At 34.4% G+C, this 18,942-nt stretch overlaps 1 protein-coding gene across 1 annotated transcript in view; it reads right to left on the reverse strand.

Moving 5' to 3' along the window:
- MYCBP2 (MYC binding protein 2, E3 ubiquitin protein ligase) overlaps positions 1 to 18,942 on the reverse strand; it is a 377,715-nt gene that overhangs the window by 165,408 nt on the left and 193,365 nt on the right. The window contains exons 23-29 of the mRNA XM_006887864.1: positions 12,999 to 13,171; positions 11,265 to 11,390; positions 11,048 to 11,175; positions 9,931 to 10,022; positions 7,478 to 7,612; positions 4,649 to 4,732; positions 2,034 to 2,130 (exon numbers count right to left, since the gene is read on the reverse strand). Of these exons, the coding sequence (XP_006887926.1) occupies positions 2,034 to 2,130; positions 4,649 to 4,732; positions 7,478 to 7,612; positions 9,931 to 10,022; positions 11,048 to 11,175; positions 11,265 to 11,390; positions 12,999 to 13,171 (835 nt within the window). The remainder of the gene's footprint in view (positions 1 to 2,033; positions 2,131 to 4,648; positions 4,733 to 7,477; positions 7,613 to 9,930; positions 10,023 to 11,047; positions 11,176 to 11,264; positions 11,391 to 12,998; positions 13,172 to 18,942) is intronic.

Here is an 18,942-nt window from a genome sequence, read left to right on the forward strand (position 1 = left end):
GACTTATTCAAAGAAAATTATAAAACATTTCTATGAAACAAAACAGAGACCTGGAAAAACGGAAGAATGTCCCTTGCTCATGGATAGGAAGACTCAATATTGTAAAAATGACAATACTACCTAAAGCAATCTATACATTCAATGCAATTCCAATACAAATACGAATTCCATACTGCAATAAGATGGAAAAAGCAATCTCCAATTTCATTTGGAATGGAAAGAGACCCAGAATAAGAAAAGTACTCCTTAAAATGAGAAACAAGGTAGGAGGCATCTCACTCTCTGATTTCAAATCCTACTACACAGTCGTGGTAGTCAAGAAAACGTGGCACTGGTACAATGACAGACACATAGATCAATGGAATAGAACTGAGAGCCGGAAATCAGCCCATTTACCTATGGTCAACCGACTTTTGGCAAGGAGAGGAAATCAGTTAAGTGGGGAAACAATAACCTTTTTAACAAACGGTGTCGGCAAAATCGAAAAGCCATCTGCAGAAAACTCAAACAAAACCCACATCTTACACCATATATGAAAACCAACTCAAAGTGGTTCAAGGACTTAGTACTAAAACCAAGGACTAAAACCTAGTACTAAAACATTTCATTAGAGAAAAGCTCAGAAGAACCCTAGAAGCACGAATCCACAACTTGAGCATTCTTCCAGGCATTCTGAAAAACCTACAACCAGAAAAGGATAAAATAGATGAATGGCATCTTCTAAGAATAAAATCCCTATGCACATCCAAAACCTTCTCCAACAGGGTAAAAAGGGAAGCCACAGACGGGGAAAAAATACGTGGTAATGACATGTCAGACAAGGGACTTAGATCTAGAATTTATAGAATACTCAAGCAACACAACGAGATAAAGGTAAACAACCCAATTGCAAAATGGGCATAGGATATGAACAGACACGTCACCAAAGAAGACATTCAGGTGTTGGACACATGAAGAAATGTTCAAAATCCCTAGCTTTAAGAGAGATGCAAATAAAAAAACTATAAGATATCATCTCACTCCAGTAAGAATAGCAAAATTTAATAGAGCAGCAAGCAACAAATGTTGGCAAGGTTGTGGAGAGACTGGAACCCTTATTCACTGTTGGTGGGAGTGTAAAATGGTGCAACCACTATGAATGGCAGTATCGTGTTTTCTGAAAAAGTTGCAAATAGAAATGCCATTTGACCCAACAGTTCCACTACTGGGAATATACTCTAAAGAAACCAGAACTGCCACCCAAGTAGAAAAACACACACCCATGTTTATTGCTGCTTTGTTCAAAAAAGCCAAGAGTTGGAAACTGCCTATCAACAAACAAATGGATAGAGAAGCTGTGGTATATTCACACAATGGAGTATTATGCAGCACTGAAAAACAAAGAACTCATGAAATACTATACATAATGGGTGACCATGGAGGCCACACATTATGTTGAGTGAAATATCTCAGTCACAAAAAGACAAATACTGTATACGGCCACTGTTATAGAACAGGACTGATATGGGGGTTGGGGAAAAACTAGGAAAAATAAAGTACACAGCATTGAAACAGACGAGGAAGAGAACTGTATAAAAGAAAGATATGATTAGGTATTATTGGCATGACAAGAGTCCATAATAAAAGTTGCATAGTAAAGTGGTCAGGACTGGGGGATAGGGGTATGGAGACTGTATAACAAAGAACAAACTTTTTTTTCCAAAGGAAAAACTTTTTTTTTCCCAAAGGAAAAAAAGTGACCTGGGTGGATGGAGTAGGGATAGGGAGGAAAAGATGTAACAATGAATGAATGGAAATTAAAAAAAAGGAATATGTTCAAACCTATTCATACCAAATAAAGTATACACTTTATAAAAATACCCCACATAACTCTATCTTCCCTTTATGACTATTATTTTTGACCTAGAATATACATAGCAATAAAAATTCAAATCTGAGTATACAAAGCTTTGCTGACACAAATTCTTAAAAAAGTTTGAAAAAGTTCAAAAGAAAAACTGAATACAAAAGGTGAAACTTTTGAAATGACTTACCACTGAGACAGTTCTTGCAAAAGATTTCTTTAAAATGTGTACTGGTTCACTGGTTTGCTGTTTCCCTTTGGAAGCACTGCCATCACTGGTTGGAAGCCTGATGGTAGCAGACATACATAACCAACTTATACTGCAAAGCTCAATGAAGATTATTATAATAATACACATTTCTACAAGAGTGAAATAACTAAATGACATTTAAATTTCCATGCTTAGTAGAATGTTACTATGAAGGCTTGTAAAAACATTTTCCACAGTTAACAAACATTTTTAGCATGTAAACACTTTAACTTTTAAATCCAGCCCCAATAAGACCAGGTGAGCTGGCCCTTATTGTCTTTACTAGAAATTACATATAAAATAGTTTAAATGGGAAGATAGGTGGTAACCAGCAATCATCCACTGCAATTTATGGCCATAAAACTATACATTACAAATAGATTGCAAAATAAAAAGTATCTCTTCTTGAGAAAACTGAGGGTCTTTTTGTTTATCTGTTGGTGCGTGTTTTTGTTTTAGCTGTGTACCACCACATTTTAAAATGAGTACTAAAAATGAACATACAATAGATGGAAAATCATTGTACATGGAATCTCTATTCTTTTGATCCTTTTACTCTTGACGTATGAATAACAACACTGGAAAACTGAGGTTTTATATCCATTTGGATTTATTTTAATATCACTGCAGTAATCTAGAAATAGATACATACATACAAACACAATAATTCATTATAAAGTAAAAAATTCTTAATTTAAAAATAAAATTAGTATTCCCAAATAACTTTTGTATTAGGTATTTCAGATGAACTTCGAAATTAATCAAAAGTGAGGGGTAGTTTTCTAATTCATTTCTCACAAAATGAATAAGAAACATACGATTACAACAAAATTATTATTAGATACAAATCTAAACACGAAGATATTATACAAATCTAAACAAGAAGATATTATCTCAATGAGATAGCAAACAACAAATCTTAGTGAGGGTGTGGAAACATTAGAGAACTCTCATATACTGTTGATGAAAATGTAAAATGGTGTGACTGCTATGGAAAGTAGTTTGGTGTTTCCTTACAAACTTGTAAATACAAAACCACTATGAGATATCATCTCATCCCAGTCAGAATAGCAAAATTTAAAAGAACAGCAAGCAACAAATGCTGACGAGGTTGTGGAGAAACTGGAACCCTTATTCACTGTTGGTGGAAGTGTAAAATGGTGCAACCACTGTGGAAGATGATGTGGTGCTTTCTCAAAAAGTTGCAAATTGAAATACCATTGGACCCAGTAATTCCACTACTGGTAATAATATACCCCAAAGAGACCATAACTGCCACCCAAGCAGATATATGCATACCCATGTTTATTGCGGCTTTGTTCACAATAGCAAGGAGTTAGAAACAACCCAAGTGCCCATCAATGAACAAATGGATAGAGAAGCTGTGCTATATTCACACAATGGAATTCCACACTGCATTGAAAAACAAGTAACTCATGCAAAATTATTCAAAATGGGTGACCATAGAAGACATTATGATGCGTGAAATATCTCAGTCACAAATGGACAAATACTGCATAGCACCACTGCTGTAAAACAAGCCTGACATCGAGGTTGGGGAGAGACTGTAAAGAGGGGGTAAATAATGTAAACTGCATTGAAACAGATGAAGGAGAAAACTGTTTAAAAGGGACATGTGATTAGGTATTATTGTCATGGTAGGAGTCTAGAATGAAGGCTGCATAGTGGAGGGGACCTGGAGGTGGAGGGGGGTAGGGATTGTAAAACAATGTAAGAATTTTTTCTTTACTTTTCAAAGAGAAGAGTGTACTGGGGGGGCAGGGGGTGGGGCAGGGAGAAAACTGTAAGAATGAATGAATGGAAACCCAAAGTCTCTGTAAATTTTCATTAAAATTAATATGTTAAAAAAAACAAATGCAGAAACATTTTGATGGGAAAAAAATCCTCAAAACAATCCTGAGATTTGTACCAGGGACCTCTGTGTCCCAAAGCGAGAATCATACCAGAAGATGGTGAGAAAATGGTAAACATATAATTACACTGTGAGTATTGAAACGGACGTTATAGAAAAAAATTGTGCATCAATGGCTGAATGAAAAAGTAGTTTGGATTGTAAACTTCCTCTCAAATAGCAATAAGAACATTAAAAAAGTAAAAAATTAGAAATAAAGATGCCCGATTAATTTTTTAAATAAAACCCAAAACTTAATAATAATGCCACATTTAAAGTTTCTTTCCTAAGGTGGGGGGGAGGGGAAGGTTTCTTTCCTAACTTCATTTATCATGAAAAATGTTATTAGTTCATACCATTTTGAAATTTATAAGAAAATCAAATAGAAGATTAAGAAAATATTTATTAAAATATTCTTATTGGAATAACTGCAATAAAATGTAAAATAAAGCTTGATACAGAAAATGTTTAAAATATAGAAAATGTTAATAAAATTTAATGTTTTTGTCAAATGTGGCTATATTTCTCACAATGATTAAAATCTGATAAAACATTCAAAATATCTCATTAAGCCTTTGCTTAATTGTTATACTATCTTGTCACAAAAATTAAATATTAATGAGTTCTAAGTATAAAAAAATACCTGTATAATAACTGTGGTATCTGACCAGCATTAACATCTGTACCATTATTTGATTTCTTTGAACTCTTAAACTGGAAAACCACCCTAAGAAGAGAAAAATAGTTATTATACAAAAGACAACATGATTTTATTGAAGAAATATCAAATTTAGTAACAATTCTCAAGACTTAGGTTTATGAACAGAGAATCTTATTTTATAGGGAAAAAAGGATATCATTCTGTATTTAATGCTAGTTGTAAATACTTTATCAGTAAAATAACAGGACCTGAACTTGAGCAGGTGCTTGCATGTTTCTAAGCCCCAGGACCAACCTCCCGAAGTCAGCTTTAACTAGAGCAGCAAATGTTTAAGAAAAAGTTCAACTTGAAAACAGTTTAAAATCAAATTAAGCAGATATATTGTAAAAATAATTCATTTCAAGATGTCATGATATTCCAAGGTTAGGGTAAAAGCAGACATTTATTCAGTTTTAACATAAATTAGAGTATATTAAAGGGATAGACTGAATAACAGATTGAAATTTTTCTAAAGCATTTGACTCGAATACAGTCAAAAACACGGAATTCTCTTCATAAATTAGTCCAGTTCATATTCTGAACAGTTAATGTATAAACTGAATGAAATTGAAATTATGCAACTTTTATTTATTTAAAATAACTTATGTTCCACAGTAATATCAATATTTTCTCCATCTGTCATGATAATGTCCAGTGGTAAGGATTTTTGTTTTCTTGATTTTGAGATATAACTTATACTGAAGGCTGTTGTCTTCAATACTGGATACATAATATTTGACAAATGTTCTAAGTTTTCAATCATTTCATTATACCTGACTTCAATAAACACCCATGGTAGTAGTAACTAAAATGTCAAGACTTGTTAAATGGGAAATCTGCTGTCAATAACTTCTTCAAAGTGCTAAAGAACAAAGATGTCAGTTTAAAAACCAAGGTGCACTTCATTTTTGAATTTTTTAAAATTTTGAATATTTTGAACTGCTTCCTATTCATCTGAAAACTGGGACATTAATAAGGAACATCAGGGAGAATTGATGCCCTTGAATTACTGTGGTGAAGAACAAACAAATCTGTACAGAATGCTCCTTAGAAATAAGGATTGTGAGATTTCATCTCAGTTATGCTGGCCATATTTTAAGGAGGAGTAAAGCATGGAGGAGAGAAAACATGCAGAGAAAGGTGCAGGGTCAGCAAGAAAGGACGATCCTCAAGGAGACTGACACAGTGACCACCACAATGGCCACCAGCAGGTCACAGATCAAGAGGATGGCACAGGATAGGGAAAGGCTCAGATCCATTGTTCATAAGGTTTGCTGTGAGTCACCGTCGATTGGACGGTACCTAACAACTAACAGAGTAATACATAATGCGCTGCCTTTCTCTTACAAATGACAGATCTTTAAAATGCATGAATCACAGTGATGAAAGTACAAACAGTACTGAATTTGGAGTACAAGCTCCAAGTCTAGGTTTAGTTCTTCCACACAGTAATTACAGGACGCTAAGCAAACCACTCTACCTTCTTGTGTCTCTTATTTTTCTTACTCCTCAAATATATTTCTTTTTTTATAAAAAAGCATTAATAATGAATTAATGAAGTTCATGAGAACACCATATATTGAACATAGATGGAAAAGTTTGCAAAAATGTACTTTTAAAACAGTAAATTTTCCCCAACATGTTATTAAAAACATACAATCTTATATTACTGAAATTCTACAATTTAAAAACTTTATTTGAATTATCAATTATAACAACATATATAGATATCTGTATTTATGGGTTTCAAATTTCTAAATAACCTTGTAATCGCTCCCTAATAATGGCTCATTTGGATATAAGATTTTAAAGAATGTTGGTGATGTGCATTCAAGTGAGAATGGACTCATAGCTGACCTTCCAGTGGGTTTTCAGAGGCTGTAAATGACATGAGAAGAGCTTGTCCATCTTACACCCATGGAGCAGCTGGCGGACCAAACAGCATGCCTTTGGACTGGCAGTGCAATTCCTTACCATTAGGCAGCCAGCGCTCCCTTTAAAGGAGGTGGTTGCTGCTGTATGTTGTAGAGTCAGAACCAGTCCACAGCTGACCTTCCACTGGGTTTTCAGAGATAGTAAATCACAAAAAAGACTGCCCAATTTTCTCTTGCTAAGCAGCTAGTGGACTCGAACTGCATGCCTACAGGCTTGCAGTGCAGCTCCTTACCACTTGATCACCAGAGTTCCCTTTAAAGGATGCAGTACCCAGAAAAATATACACAGATACTGACAACAGGCAAAAAACCTGACATCAATGTATCATTGCATTCTTATGCAAATTAACTCATGTTTTACACAGTTTTTGCAAATCATGCAAATCCTCTTGTATTAGTTGCCTATGGACTCTATGAAAATTATGTTGGTATATTATTTGGAAAAAATATGGTATCTCTCCTGTTTATGTCTAAGCTTAATTTGGTATAAGGTGATTAGATTTTATGGTTTTTGTTAGCTGTCATATTATGCCCTAGTCTAATTATGCATTTTATTCTACATAACATCCTCAGAGGGAGCCCCTGGTGATATAGCGGTAAGGAGTTGTGTTGTCAACCCTAAGACACGCAGTTAAACCCACCAGCTTCTCTAAAGGAGAAAGATGGCTAATTTCCTCCCATGTGATTTACTTTCTCTGAAAACCCACTGGAGGGTAAATCATGAGTCAGTTCTGACTTGATGGCATGCAACAATAATAACGTCCTCAGAGTCTTCAAAACAGTATTCTACCAACAGGAATGACAGAGTGTGTAAATAGTAATGAAACCTTTTGCTTACCCATCATCTGTGGTAATGGATGCCTGTCCATGAGATCCACAGTCACTGCTCGGTCCCGACACGCGTGCCCAGGCCACATACCACCATCCAGCTTGCAGGAGAACTGGCTCATCAAACATCATTGCATATTTCTCTCTGGGAGGAAAATCAGTGAGTTACAGATGATGCCAATTTCTCAGATATATTTATGTGAAATAATTACTTATAAATAAAACACAAAATTATATTATAAAAAACTTGTTAAATGACATCATGAGAGGCTAGATAAGAAAGAGTACATGTTTTCCTTTCTTTAAGTACAAAGGCTACCAGAAATTAATGAAATGATTATATTAAAATAAGTCAACTTTTAAAATGGCTATTAAAAACCTGATAGCGATAATAGCCTTGAGCATAACAGAAATCTTGAGATGGTGCAGGACAGGGCAAGATTTTGATCTGATGCTCATAGGGAGGCCAGGAGTTGTAGACAATTCAAGGGTGCCTAACTACAACATGAAGAAAAAATTTAAGATAGCTGGAAAAGGAAAAAAACCTGAACTTTAATAATAACATTTACTTATCAACAAGAGTATTTTGAGAGGGAACCTAGTGCTAAGGTTAAGAAAACAGCTCTAAAATTCAAACAGTTCACTCTGTGGCTTATTAGCTGGGTGACCCTGAGGAAGTTATTATATCCTCCTTAGACTTAACTTTTTTTAGCTATACAACAAGGATTAATATCATGTTTAGATATTATTATTGATATAATTATGATTATAATCATATATTAATATTATTCTGAGAATTAAATTATTCACATAAAGTGTTGGAACTACTCTATGTAATCACTTGACAAATAATTTTCTCGTTTTAAAAAAAATATTAATCATGTATAAGAAACTATGCTAGGTACATAAAGAAAAAAATAGATTATACTTGAAAGACTTAGGTCTCAAGAAGTTTACTTAAATTTACCAAGAAAGAAAACAGATATGAAGAGTGTCTGATTAAGAATATAAACATGTCATAAAAATCTAAGTAACAGAATGACTGTGAGAGATAAGGCATTTGAAAATTGATTAGGTGTAAAAGGAGTAGGGAAAAACTAAAAAAAAAAAAAATATACTATGAACATTTATGAAGTCTCTTAACACAAAAAGCCTTACGTCTTTGGCATTATTTAATAAGCAAATAAAAAAAAGTATAAATGATTTTGTAAATAAGAGACCAGACATATTATAATTTTGTCATAATAATATACACAAAATATATACATAGCAATAGTATATTAAGGTGGTACTAAAAACTTTCCTTTAATCTTCATAGGCAAAACCCAAAACTTTTGCTAATGCTGAAAATGAGAAGGAAAACAAATAGAATTTTTTTAGGTTCATGATTTTTGTTCTCAATTTTTTCCTGTAAAAAACAAATTTAATGCTTTAATATCAGCATAATTTCAGAAAATATACACTCTGAGATTTATGAAAATTCCTATCACAATAGGTTTTCTTAAGATAGTGCTGGAATATACAATATACTATGACTATGAAGCTAGACTTAATTTTTAGAATAGTCTCTGATTCAAATCATTACTATGTCTTAAGACAGTGTTTAGATAGTTCTACGGAATACAAAGAAAGGACTGACTTTTATGACTTCATAAATACACACAGTAATCTGGTTGCTGCTCAAGAGGTATTAGTGAAATTGTTCACTTCTTCATCTATGCTATAATTAGAGGTATACTGGTTAATTCGTTGACCCTTTGGGAAGCTCTGGTGGCTTAGTTGGTAAGGACTTGCACTGTCAAACTAAAGGCAGATGATTTGAACCCGCCAGTTACTCTGTGGGAGAAAGATGGGCAATCTCCTCTGATGTGACTTTCAGACTCTGAAAACCCTCTGGAGGGTCAGCTATGAGTTGTTGACTTGACAATAATGAACTGAATTTGAGTTATGGAGAGTCTGAATCATTGTGCATACAAGTAGATACAGAATGCTACAATTAATATATAATTGTAGGTAGTATCACATATCACTACAACTTAAACACACGAAAATGCTAGTTATTTCCCAATGGGTACATGAAAAGGTTACACAATCCTGTATCTATCATATATCCACTTTATCTTTAATATTGAAATTATAAATTTATCTTGTTATTTTTAAGACAGCATGTTCAAAAGTAATTCTTTCCACTAGATGCTCTCTGCTGGAGAAGGAGGGGCAATCTCCTTCTGTACCAGTCAGATATGATTTGATGGTACACACACACAAAATAGTAAAATTTTTTAAAGAAAGTAATTCTTGTTATCTAATACAGAATTTAACTTTTTAACCACCTGAAAGTAGTAAGACAGATTTAGAACATTTCCTTTTAAAATAATGTTTTCTTTATTTATAAAGAATATCCTTCAAAGTAGGTAAGTTTTAAACTAAACAATATAAGTATTGTTATGAATACACTAATACCTTGCAGCACAGTCATAAGCCAACACATCAGTTTCTGCAAGGAGGTCTCCATCAGTTTCATGATCTCCTCCATCAGGACCCAACTCAAACAACTAGAAAAGGGAAAGAGTTTTAAAAAAAAAAAGGGAAAGAGTTTTGCCCAGTAATATAATGTAGAATCACATGTATATAATTGTGTGTGTCCAATTAATGTTTAATGGTATTGTTGTTATTGTTATATGTTATTAAATCGCTTGCGACTCATAGTAAGCCTATGTACAACAGCTCTGAACCCCGCTCTATCCTGTGCCAATCTTACTGTCTCTGATACACTCACCTTCATTACCCTAGTAACTGAATCAATCCATCTCATTGAGGGTCTTCCTCTCTTGCACTGTCCCTCCACCCTCCCAAGCATGATGTCCCTTCTCCAAGGACTGGTCTCTCCTTGCAATGTCCCAAAGTATATCAGATGGAGCTTTAGAATCCTTACTTCCAAGGATCAGCCAGATTTCACCCTCTTCAGGATGAATCTATTCATTATAACTTTTTTGTATTACATATTACTGAGAGATCTAAGAAAACACTTTCTGAATGTATAGCAGAAAGTTGAAAATATTTTTTTACATTAAAATGAAGGTAAAAATTAAAATACTGTCTTTTAAGAGCAAAATAAGATAATCTGAACAGCACACTATTTAAGCTACTAGTTAATTTTTAAAAATATACATACTGTGATGAGAATAATTATAGGCCCTCTCTGAGATAAAAGGGAAAGAAAAGCTTTAGCTCCTGAACTCCTGAATATGTTTTTATTTAACAGATGAAACCCAACACTTAGACTCTATCTCTCACTACGTTCCTGTCTTTATCCTCATTCATTCATTCATTCATTCTCTTGCCTGTTAACACAGTAACAGGCATTAAAACGGCTAAAGCAATTGTGTAAGTTCAATGATTATTTCATCTTTTTTTATGCAAATTTGAATTTCTATCTAACTTAGTAATTGCAAATTCTTGAATCAGAATTATTGCAAAGTTTTCCCAAACTCTTTTAAGAAGAGAGGACTTTATAAAAAATTAAATCAACATTAACATTTTCAAATAAATCGTACAACAGTGGCTTTTAACAGCTTACCTTAATTTTAGCAGTATATTCTCCTCTGCCTCCAAAGAGACCAAGACCTCCAAGTAAAATATCAGTGTCTGCACTAAAACGAATAGCTTCCACTGAGTGCGCAGAGTAACCCCAGCCCCCTCCATGACCTAAAGGATGTGAAGAAAATTTTTATCTTTAAAAATATCTATATATATTTCAGTGACAAGAAATATTTCCTAAGTAGAAGTATACATACTTTCAAACCTGTTGACTACACTATAGTCTTCTTTGGAATAAACTTTCATTACTGCTTGAGTCTCCTCCTCTGTACTCGCTACACCCATTTTCAAATCCTGCATAGCTGCCAAGGTATCAAGACAACCTAAAACAACAACCAAACAAAATTCAACTCCTTGAAAATAAATTTTTACATGGTACTTAGCCGAGGTTTTAAACATAGTTTTATAGGAGAAGTATTACACCAATAAACATTCTCCTCTTTCTGGGTAATTATATAAACAAGAATTAGTTGGCAAGATTAATCAGAACTGGCTTTGACAAGCACTGTGGCAATTGGACAATGAAAACAAACTTTCAAGGGGGAAAAAAAAGAAGAACGAACTGGGGAGGAGGGTAGAGAAAATAGTACAACATTGAATGAATGAAAACCCCAAATCTCTGTAAATGTTCATTAAAATAAAATTTAATAATTAAAAAAAATTAGTTGGCAAAGTTTTACACAAAATTATCTCTTTTGAAAAACTGAAATTTTAAAAATTATGATTTCTTATAAGCTTCTTCTTATAAGATTCTTAAAGTAATCTGAAGCACAATAGCTAGCCAGAAACTAATTTATGCTAGTCTGGATGTTTACAATGACCACCAGATAAAATTGGCAAAAAGGAAGCAAAGTATTAAGATCTAGTTATTAACATTATGACTCAATAATTGTAAATGTAAGAGAAACATAAATAAAGCTTTTAAGGATCATTTTAATAATAAGTTATTACGTAGAGCAAAGTGATCTGTAGCATCTCTGAAGTATGCCTACACTGTAAGTAGATTCGTATGTTACTCAATTTTGTCAAAACCTGACAATATCCTAGCTACAAAGTAAGTGAAGTTACCTACTTTTAAGAGCTGATCCAACAGTATAAAATTAGTAGGAAATTTTACTAATTTCTACTCAATTTTTAGCAATAATAATGAGTTATTAAAATGCTATATCTCAAATTAATACAATTGACGTTTACATGCTATAAAGAACTTATAAGAGTAGAAGCACTTGTTATAACTTATAGTTTTATGGAATTTGTTAATCATATAGATATAAAAAATATATTATAATTGAATACTGACTCTACATCTCTAAATGTTTATACAGTCAAGTTAGCTGAAATGTTATTTTAAAAGATCTAGATATTAGGAAGAAGTAGGCAAAATTGCAAAAATAATCTGGTCATACATGAATGTTTGATGTTGTTGGTATTGTTCTAATATCCTGTTGTGTGTAAAGGATAAGCCTTCTAAAGATAGAGGAATTGATTTATTTTGTACTGAGTTATTTTTCAACAAAAATCTACATACAAACTTAGTTACAGTATAGACATGCTCAGTTACTGCGGGCTCAGTTTCAGATCATCAGAAAAATGTCAACACTGTAATACAGCATGCCATCTGATTGTTTGTTTGAGAGAGCGTATAGAAGTTATATATATTCTATACCATAGTTGAGTAAGTAGGCACAACTTTCCGAAAAATGCTTGAAATACTGTGAAAATTACCAAAATGTGAAACAATACACGTAGGAAGCACATTTTAATATTAATAAACTTGCTCAACTCAATACTGCTACAAACAAACCTTCAGTGTCTGTAAAGCTAAATAAGTAATAACAAAACCAGATATGTATGTACTCTAAAAATGAAAACAAAACAAAAACTCAATTTATATCAACACAAATTGAATGAACATCCACTGGTGATCCTACCAAGAATATGCAAAGCTGCATGAGATCGGGTGGTGAGAGCCCTTGATCCTGTCGGTAAGGCAAGTTCAGGACTGAGGATGCTGCATCTGGACTCCATGTCTGATGCAGAGGGGAGCCTAGCATCAGCAACCACAGCATTGTAACACCACAGTTCTCTAGTGTTTGGTCGAAACCTGTCAACAAAGAGAATTATTACATTACTTTCAGAGTTTCCTTAAAAAAACCCAAACTTTGCTATCTAACTCAAAAGTCAGTCAAGCACACAAATGAAACAACTTGGGTTGCTACTATCTGAACAGTTATACAGATCACCACACTTCATGAATAATATAGCAACTTGGACATTTAAAAATTCATTGTATATGTAAAATACATGAAACTCTTATGTAGCAAAAACACCACAAAAAGTTTAAAGACAAGTTAAAAAATATGAAACAAAATAATGAGCTGATTAAAATTTTGAAAAACATAAAATATGGCAAAAGCAACAATATTCATGATGTGAAAGAAGTCCTACAAGCCAATAAGACAGACTATCAATTCAAAGGCAAAAAGTGAACAAAGGACATGAAATGCTATTCTCAGAAAAGAAACACAAACAGCCTCCAAGTACATATCCAATATTACTAAAAGCCAAATTAAGAAAAAACCCAAACACACCCAGATGTTCTGTTACTGGTGCATGTCTCTTATTTCTCCAAGAATTTAAAGAAAATTCTCAAAAAGCTGACTCCATTTTCTCATCTTCATAGTCTATGTATTTGTTTTCACTAAGTTGTTCTTATTAACCACGAAGTTGATTTTAAATGAACATTTACAAATGTTTTAAAAAATAAGGAATGAAGAAGAGTGGGACAATGTGTATACACTAGTTAAGAGAAAAGAACACCATTAATTTTAGGTGTCCCGTGGTACCTTCCATGGACCAACACCCTTTCCTTTTACTCTCAGATGGGAACAACTTTCCTGAATTTTATCCTTCTCTTGCTTTTCTTTGAGATCTTTCATGTTTCTATCAAAGGATATGTTACTAAGTTTCATATTTTAAACCAATGTGGGTGTATAAATATATAAGGGTGTGTATGTGTGTGTGTGTATGTATAAATAGTTCAACTATTACACATATAGTACAAGTATTCTTTTACATGTATTCTGGCTTAGTATTTTCAAACAACACAGTCATGCAATCTTATTTTTGCTGTCACATACAGCAGAAAAAGAATCCACACTGTTGCTGGATATTTCCATATTGTGAGAATATCATTAAGTATTTATCCATTCTATTATGAGTGCGAGAGTACAGGGCCTTAATCTTTAAAGAAATGGCATTTTCTTAATATTTGTGAATATTACAAAATCATTTTTTTCCCTCTGCTGCACTTGGTAGACTGAATTGTGAAAGTCAAGCCTGTAGCCATTGCACCAGCAAGATCACTTCCTAGTGGGTTATAACTTAGTGTCTCATCATTGATTTAATTTCCTTTTACCATATCACTATCTAGAGTCTCCTCCCATATGCTTATAATTAATATTCTTTCTGTTTCTGTAAAGATATCCCTGCTCATTTTTTCCTCTTAACTCACAGGAATACTTTTATTTTCTTTTATTTATACTAGTTTAGTCATAAAACTCAAATACATTCTTTTTCAGACCGGATTCTTCCAATTTCCATACAGAAATACTTTTAGAAGCAACCTTTTCATAGATATCTTTTGTCTATTCTGTGAATTGTTTTTATTATATTTGAGGAAGTCTTCTAATTAAAAGGTTCTTAATTTAATGTAGTTTGATTTATTGACTTTTTAAAACTATATTTTAAGAGTTCCTTTAATTAAGAATGTTTTTCTTCACTAAAACTCATACATTTTTTTCCCCGATACTGGCTCCTAAGAGTTTTATAGTTATCAAAGTCATACTTCAGCCTTTACTTCACCTGAATTTATTATTGTGTTATGTACTAATGACTTGAGTTTGGTGTTCTCCCCCATTTTCCAATATGCATGACCAAGCACACTGATTGAGGTTACTTTTAAATACAACTTTGAAATGTCAACTATTTCTAACATGTATCACATTTTCAATAGGATCACTGTTTTCTATGTAAACATATTAATTGCAAAATTAGGGTTTCCCCCCTGTAACTCCAATAAATATATATTATACACTTTTATCTCTTTTTCTGTACTAGCATTCTAACTGTTGCTGTTACGCACCACTGAGTAGCCTCATAGCACCCTATGACTCATAGTGACCCTATGCACAATAACTCTGAACCCTGCCTTATCCTGAGCCAGTCTCATTGTCTCCAACACACTTGCTCTCATTACCCCAGCTACTGTGTCAAGCTACCTCATTCAGAGTCTTTATCTCACCTTTATTGTCCCTCCACCATTATAAGCAAGGACTGGTCCCTTCTGGCCATGTGCCCAAATTATGTCAGATGGAACTTCAGAATCCTTGCCTCCAAGGAGCAGCTTGGTTTCACTCTCTCCAAGGCAGACATGTTTGTTCTCTTGGCACTCCAGTTCAATACTCTTCTCCAGCACTACAACTCATAAGCACTGATTTTTCTTTCATCCTTAGCCACTGTCCGGCTTTCTGATGGACAGTGAGTAATTGCAAAGACCATGGCATGGATCAGGTGCACCTTAGTTTCCAGACTAACATCTTTGCTTCAGTACTATGGAGAGGTCCCTGACAGCAGATGCACCCAATGTAATTCATTCTTTGATTTTTCTGAGTGCAGGTGCCAAGAGTGCTGATTGTAGAACCAAGCAAGCTAAAACTTAACAGTTTCAATCTCAATCTCTTCTCCATCTATTATAGTGCTGTCAATAGGCCTAGTGGTGAGAATAATTGTTTTTCTGTTGTTGAGTTTCAATCCATACTAGGGACTGTAGTCCTTGATCTTCAGCAAATGCTTCAGGTCCTCCTCAGTTTCGGCAAGCAAGGTTGTGGCTGATGAGTCTTCCTCCAATTCTGATGTCAAACTCTTCCTCATAAAGTCCAGGCTTCCTGAATGACCTGTTCTGCATATAGATTGAAAATATATGGAGACAGGGTGCATCCCTGACATACTCCTTTCCTGATTTTGAACCATGCAGTGTTTCCTTGGCGTGTTCTGACCACTGCTTCTTGATGCAAGTATAGATTTTGCCTGAGCATAATTATGTTTTCTGGGATTCCCACTCTTCTCCATGTTAGCCACAATTTGTTGTGATCTACACAGTCAAATGTCTTTGCATAGTCAATAAAACATAAATATTTCTCTAGTATTCTCTGCTTTCAGCCAAGATTCATCTGACATCAGACATGGTGCCCCTAGTGCCATGGCTACTTTTCAACCCAGCTCGTACTTCTGGGACTTCTCTGTCAATGTACTGTTCTGGTAATTTTTGGATCATTTTCAGCAGGATTTTGCTTGTGTGTGATATTGTTTGATAATTTTTACACTTCTCAATCACCTTTTTCTAGACAGGAATAAATGGAAGGGATCACTTCCAGTCAGTTGGCTAGGTAAACTGTCCTCCCAATTTCAGGCACAGCCTGGTGAATACTACCAGGGCAGCATCTGTTGGATGAAATACGTCAACTCATATTCTTTGTACTCCATCAATTCCTGGGGTATTGTTCTTTGCCAGTTCCTTCAGAGAATCCTCCTTCATTGCCATTGCCTCTTGGTCATATTTTGTTTCATGAAATTTCTCTATCGGTCAATTATTTTTGGTATAGTGTCTCTGTATACTACTTCCATCTTCTTTGATGCTTCCTGGATCATTCAATATTCTGTCTAGAGCATCTTTAAGTATTGTAAATTGAGGCTTGAATTTGTTCTTCAGTTCCTTCAGCTTAAGAAATGCTGAGTGAGCCTGTTCCTTTGATTTTTCAACTCCGGTTCTTTGCACATTCTACTTACTTTGTCTTCCCAAAGCCCTTTGAAATCTGTTCAGCTTCTTAACTTCCTGATTTCATCACTTTTTTTTTTGGCTTCTTGGTATTCTAGTGCAATATCCAGAGTCTATCCCATTATCTATCTCAGTCTTTTCTTTCTCCTCTGTCTTTGTAATGACTTTTTGCACTCATCATGGATGATAGCCTCACCTCAAAATCTGATCATTAATTATGGTATTTTATAGCATAAAAATATTTCTATAAAAATAGGTTATTGTGTATAAAAATAGGTAAATGTCTTTTATTCTTAAGACTCCATCTTTATATAGAAATTCATCTAACGAGTGAGTCAAATGCTTATTTTGCACTGTTTAAAAAACAGATGTGGAAATTGGCCTTCTTACAATAAAGCCCTATTTGCATTTCAATTTGTCCATTATACATTATTGTTTAAATACACTACACAATTATCTTTGCTAATAATTTATTGAGTATTTCAGTATCTAGCAAGATGGGTCCCCTAATTTCCTTTTCATTGCCTTTTTCAGCATTAATTTATGCAGTCCTCATTTAAAGAAAAAACCACACAAAAAGAATAATCTGTGTTTGCTATGGGTAATATATTGAACAACCCAGAAAGCATCAAAAGAAGATGTAGGGAATACACAAATTCACTGTACTAGAAACAACTGATTGACAGTGAAAAATTTCAGCAAGTACCATATGAACAGGAGTCAACGGTAATGAAGGAGGAAGTAGAAGCTGCACTAAAGGCATTGGCAAAAAATAAGGCCTCAGGAATCAATGGGATACTAATGGACTTGTTTCAATTAACAGATGTAGCCTTGGATGTGCTCACCAGTCTATGCCAAAAAATTTGGAGGACAGCTATCTGGCCAATGGACTGGAAGAGGTCATATTCATTCTCATTCTCAAGAAAGGTGATCCAACTGAACGTGGAAACTATCAAACAATATCATTACTATCACATGCAAAAAAAATACTGCTGAAGATCATTCAAAACAGATAGAACAGTACATGGATATGGAACTGCCAGAAATTCAAGCAGGATTCAGAGCAGGCTGTGGAACCAGGGATACACTGCTGATCTAAGATGGATCCTTGCTGAAAGTAAGGAACACCAGAGGAATATCTATTTGTGCTTTATTGACTATGCAAAGACATGTGACTGTGGGCATCATAACAAGTTGTGGCTGATATTGAGAAGAATCAGAATCCCAGAGCACTTAATTGTGCTCATGCGGATACAACACTTTGACGAGGAGGTTGTGGTATGAACAGGGCAGGAGAACACTGTATGGTTGAAAATTGGGAAGGGAGTGTGTCTGAGCTGTATTCTCTCTCCATAACTATTCGAATTATTGGAGAAGCTGTACTCTGTGAAGAGGAGAGTGGCAATAGGACTGGAGAGAGACTCATCAAAAACCTGCACTATAGAGATGACACAATATTGCTTTCTGAAAGTGAGGAGGACCTGAGGCATTGTTGCAAAAGACAAAGAATGCAGCCTTCAGTATGGATTGCATCTCAGTATCAAGAAAACAAGGATTCTCACCACTAGACCGATAGGCAGCGTCATGATGAATGGAGAGGAGACTAAAACTGTCAACAGCTTCATCTTGCTTGGATCCACAAATTTCATCAACACCTTTAGTACCAGCAGTCAGGAAAGGACATGTTTTGCACTAGGAAAATATGCAGTTAGGGACCTCTCCAAATTACTGAGGAGTAATGATGTCAGTTTGAGGACTAAGGTGCAAATGATTTAGGCCATGGGCTTTCCAATTACTTGCTATGATCCGAGAGCTGGACAATGAATAAGAATGACAGAAGAATTGATACCTTTGAGCTTTGGTGTTGGAGAAGAGCACTGAACATCTCATTGATGGCCAAAAGAACAAACAGAAAGGTCTTGGAGAGGGTACAGCCAGAGTGCTCTTTGGAGGCAAAAATGATGAAGTTTTTTCTCACCTATTTATGGCATGTTGTGAGGAGAGACCGGTCCTTGGAGAAGGACATCATGCTTGGGAGG

This window comes from Elephantulus edwardii, unplaced genomic scaffold (assembly GCF_000299155.1).
Source record: "Elephantulus edwardii isolate Elephantulus edwardi_28Jun2011 unplaced genomic scaffold, EleEdw1.0 scaffold00062, whole genome shotgun sequence".
In the NCBI taxonomy this organism is placed as follows: Eukaryota; Metazoa; Chordata; class Mammalia; order Macroscelidea; family Macroscelididae; genus Elephantulus; species Elephantulus edwardii.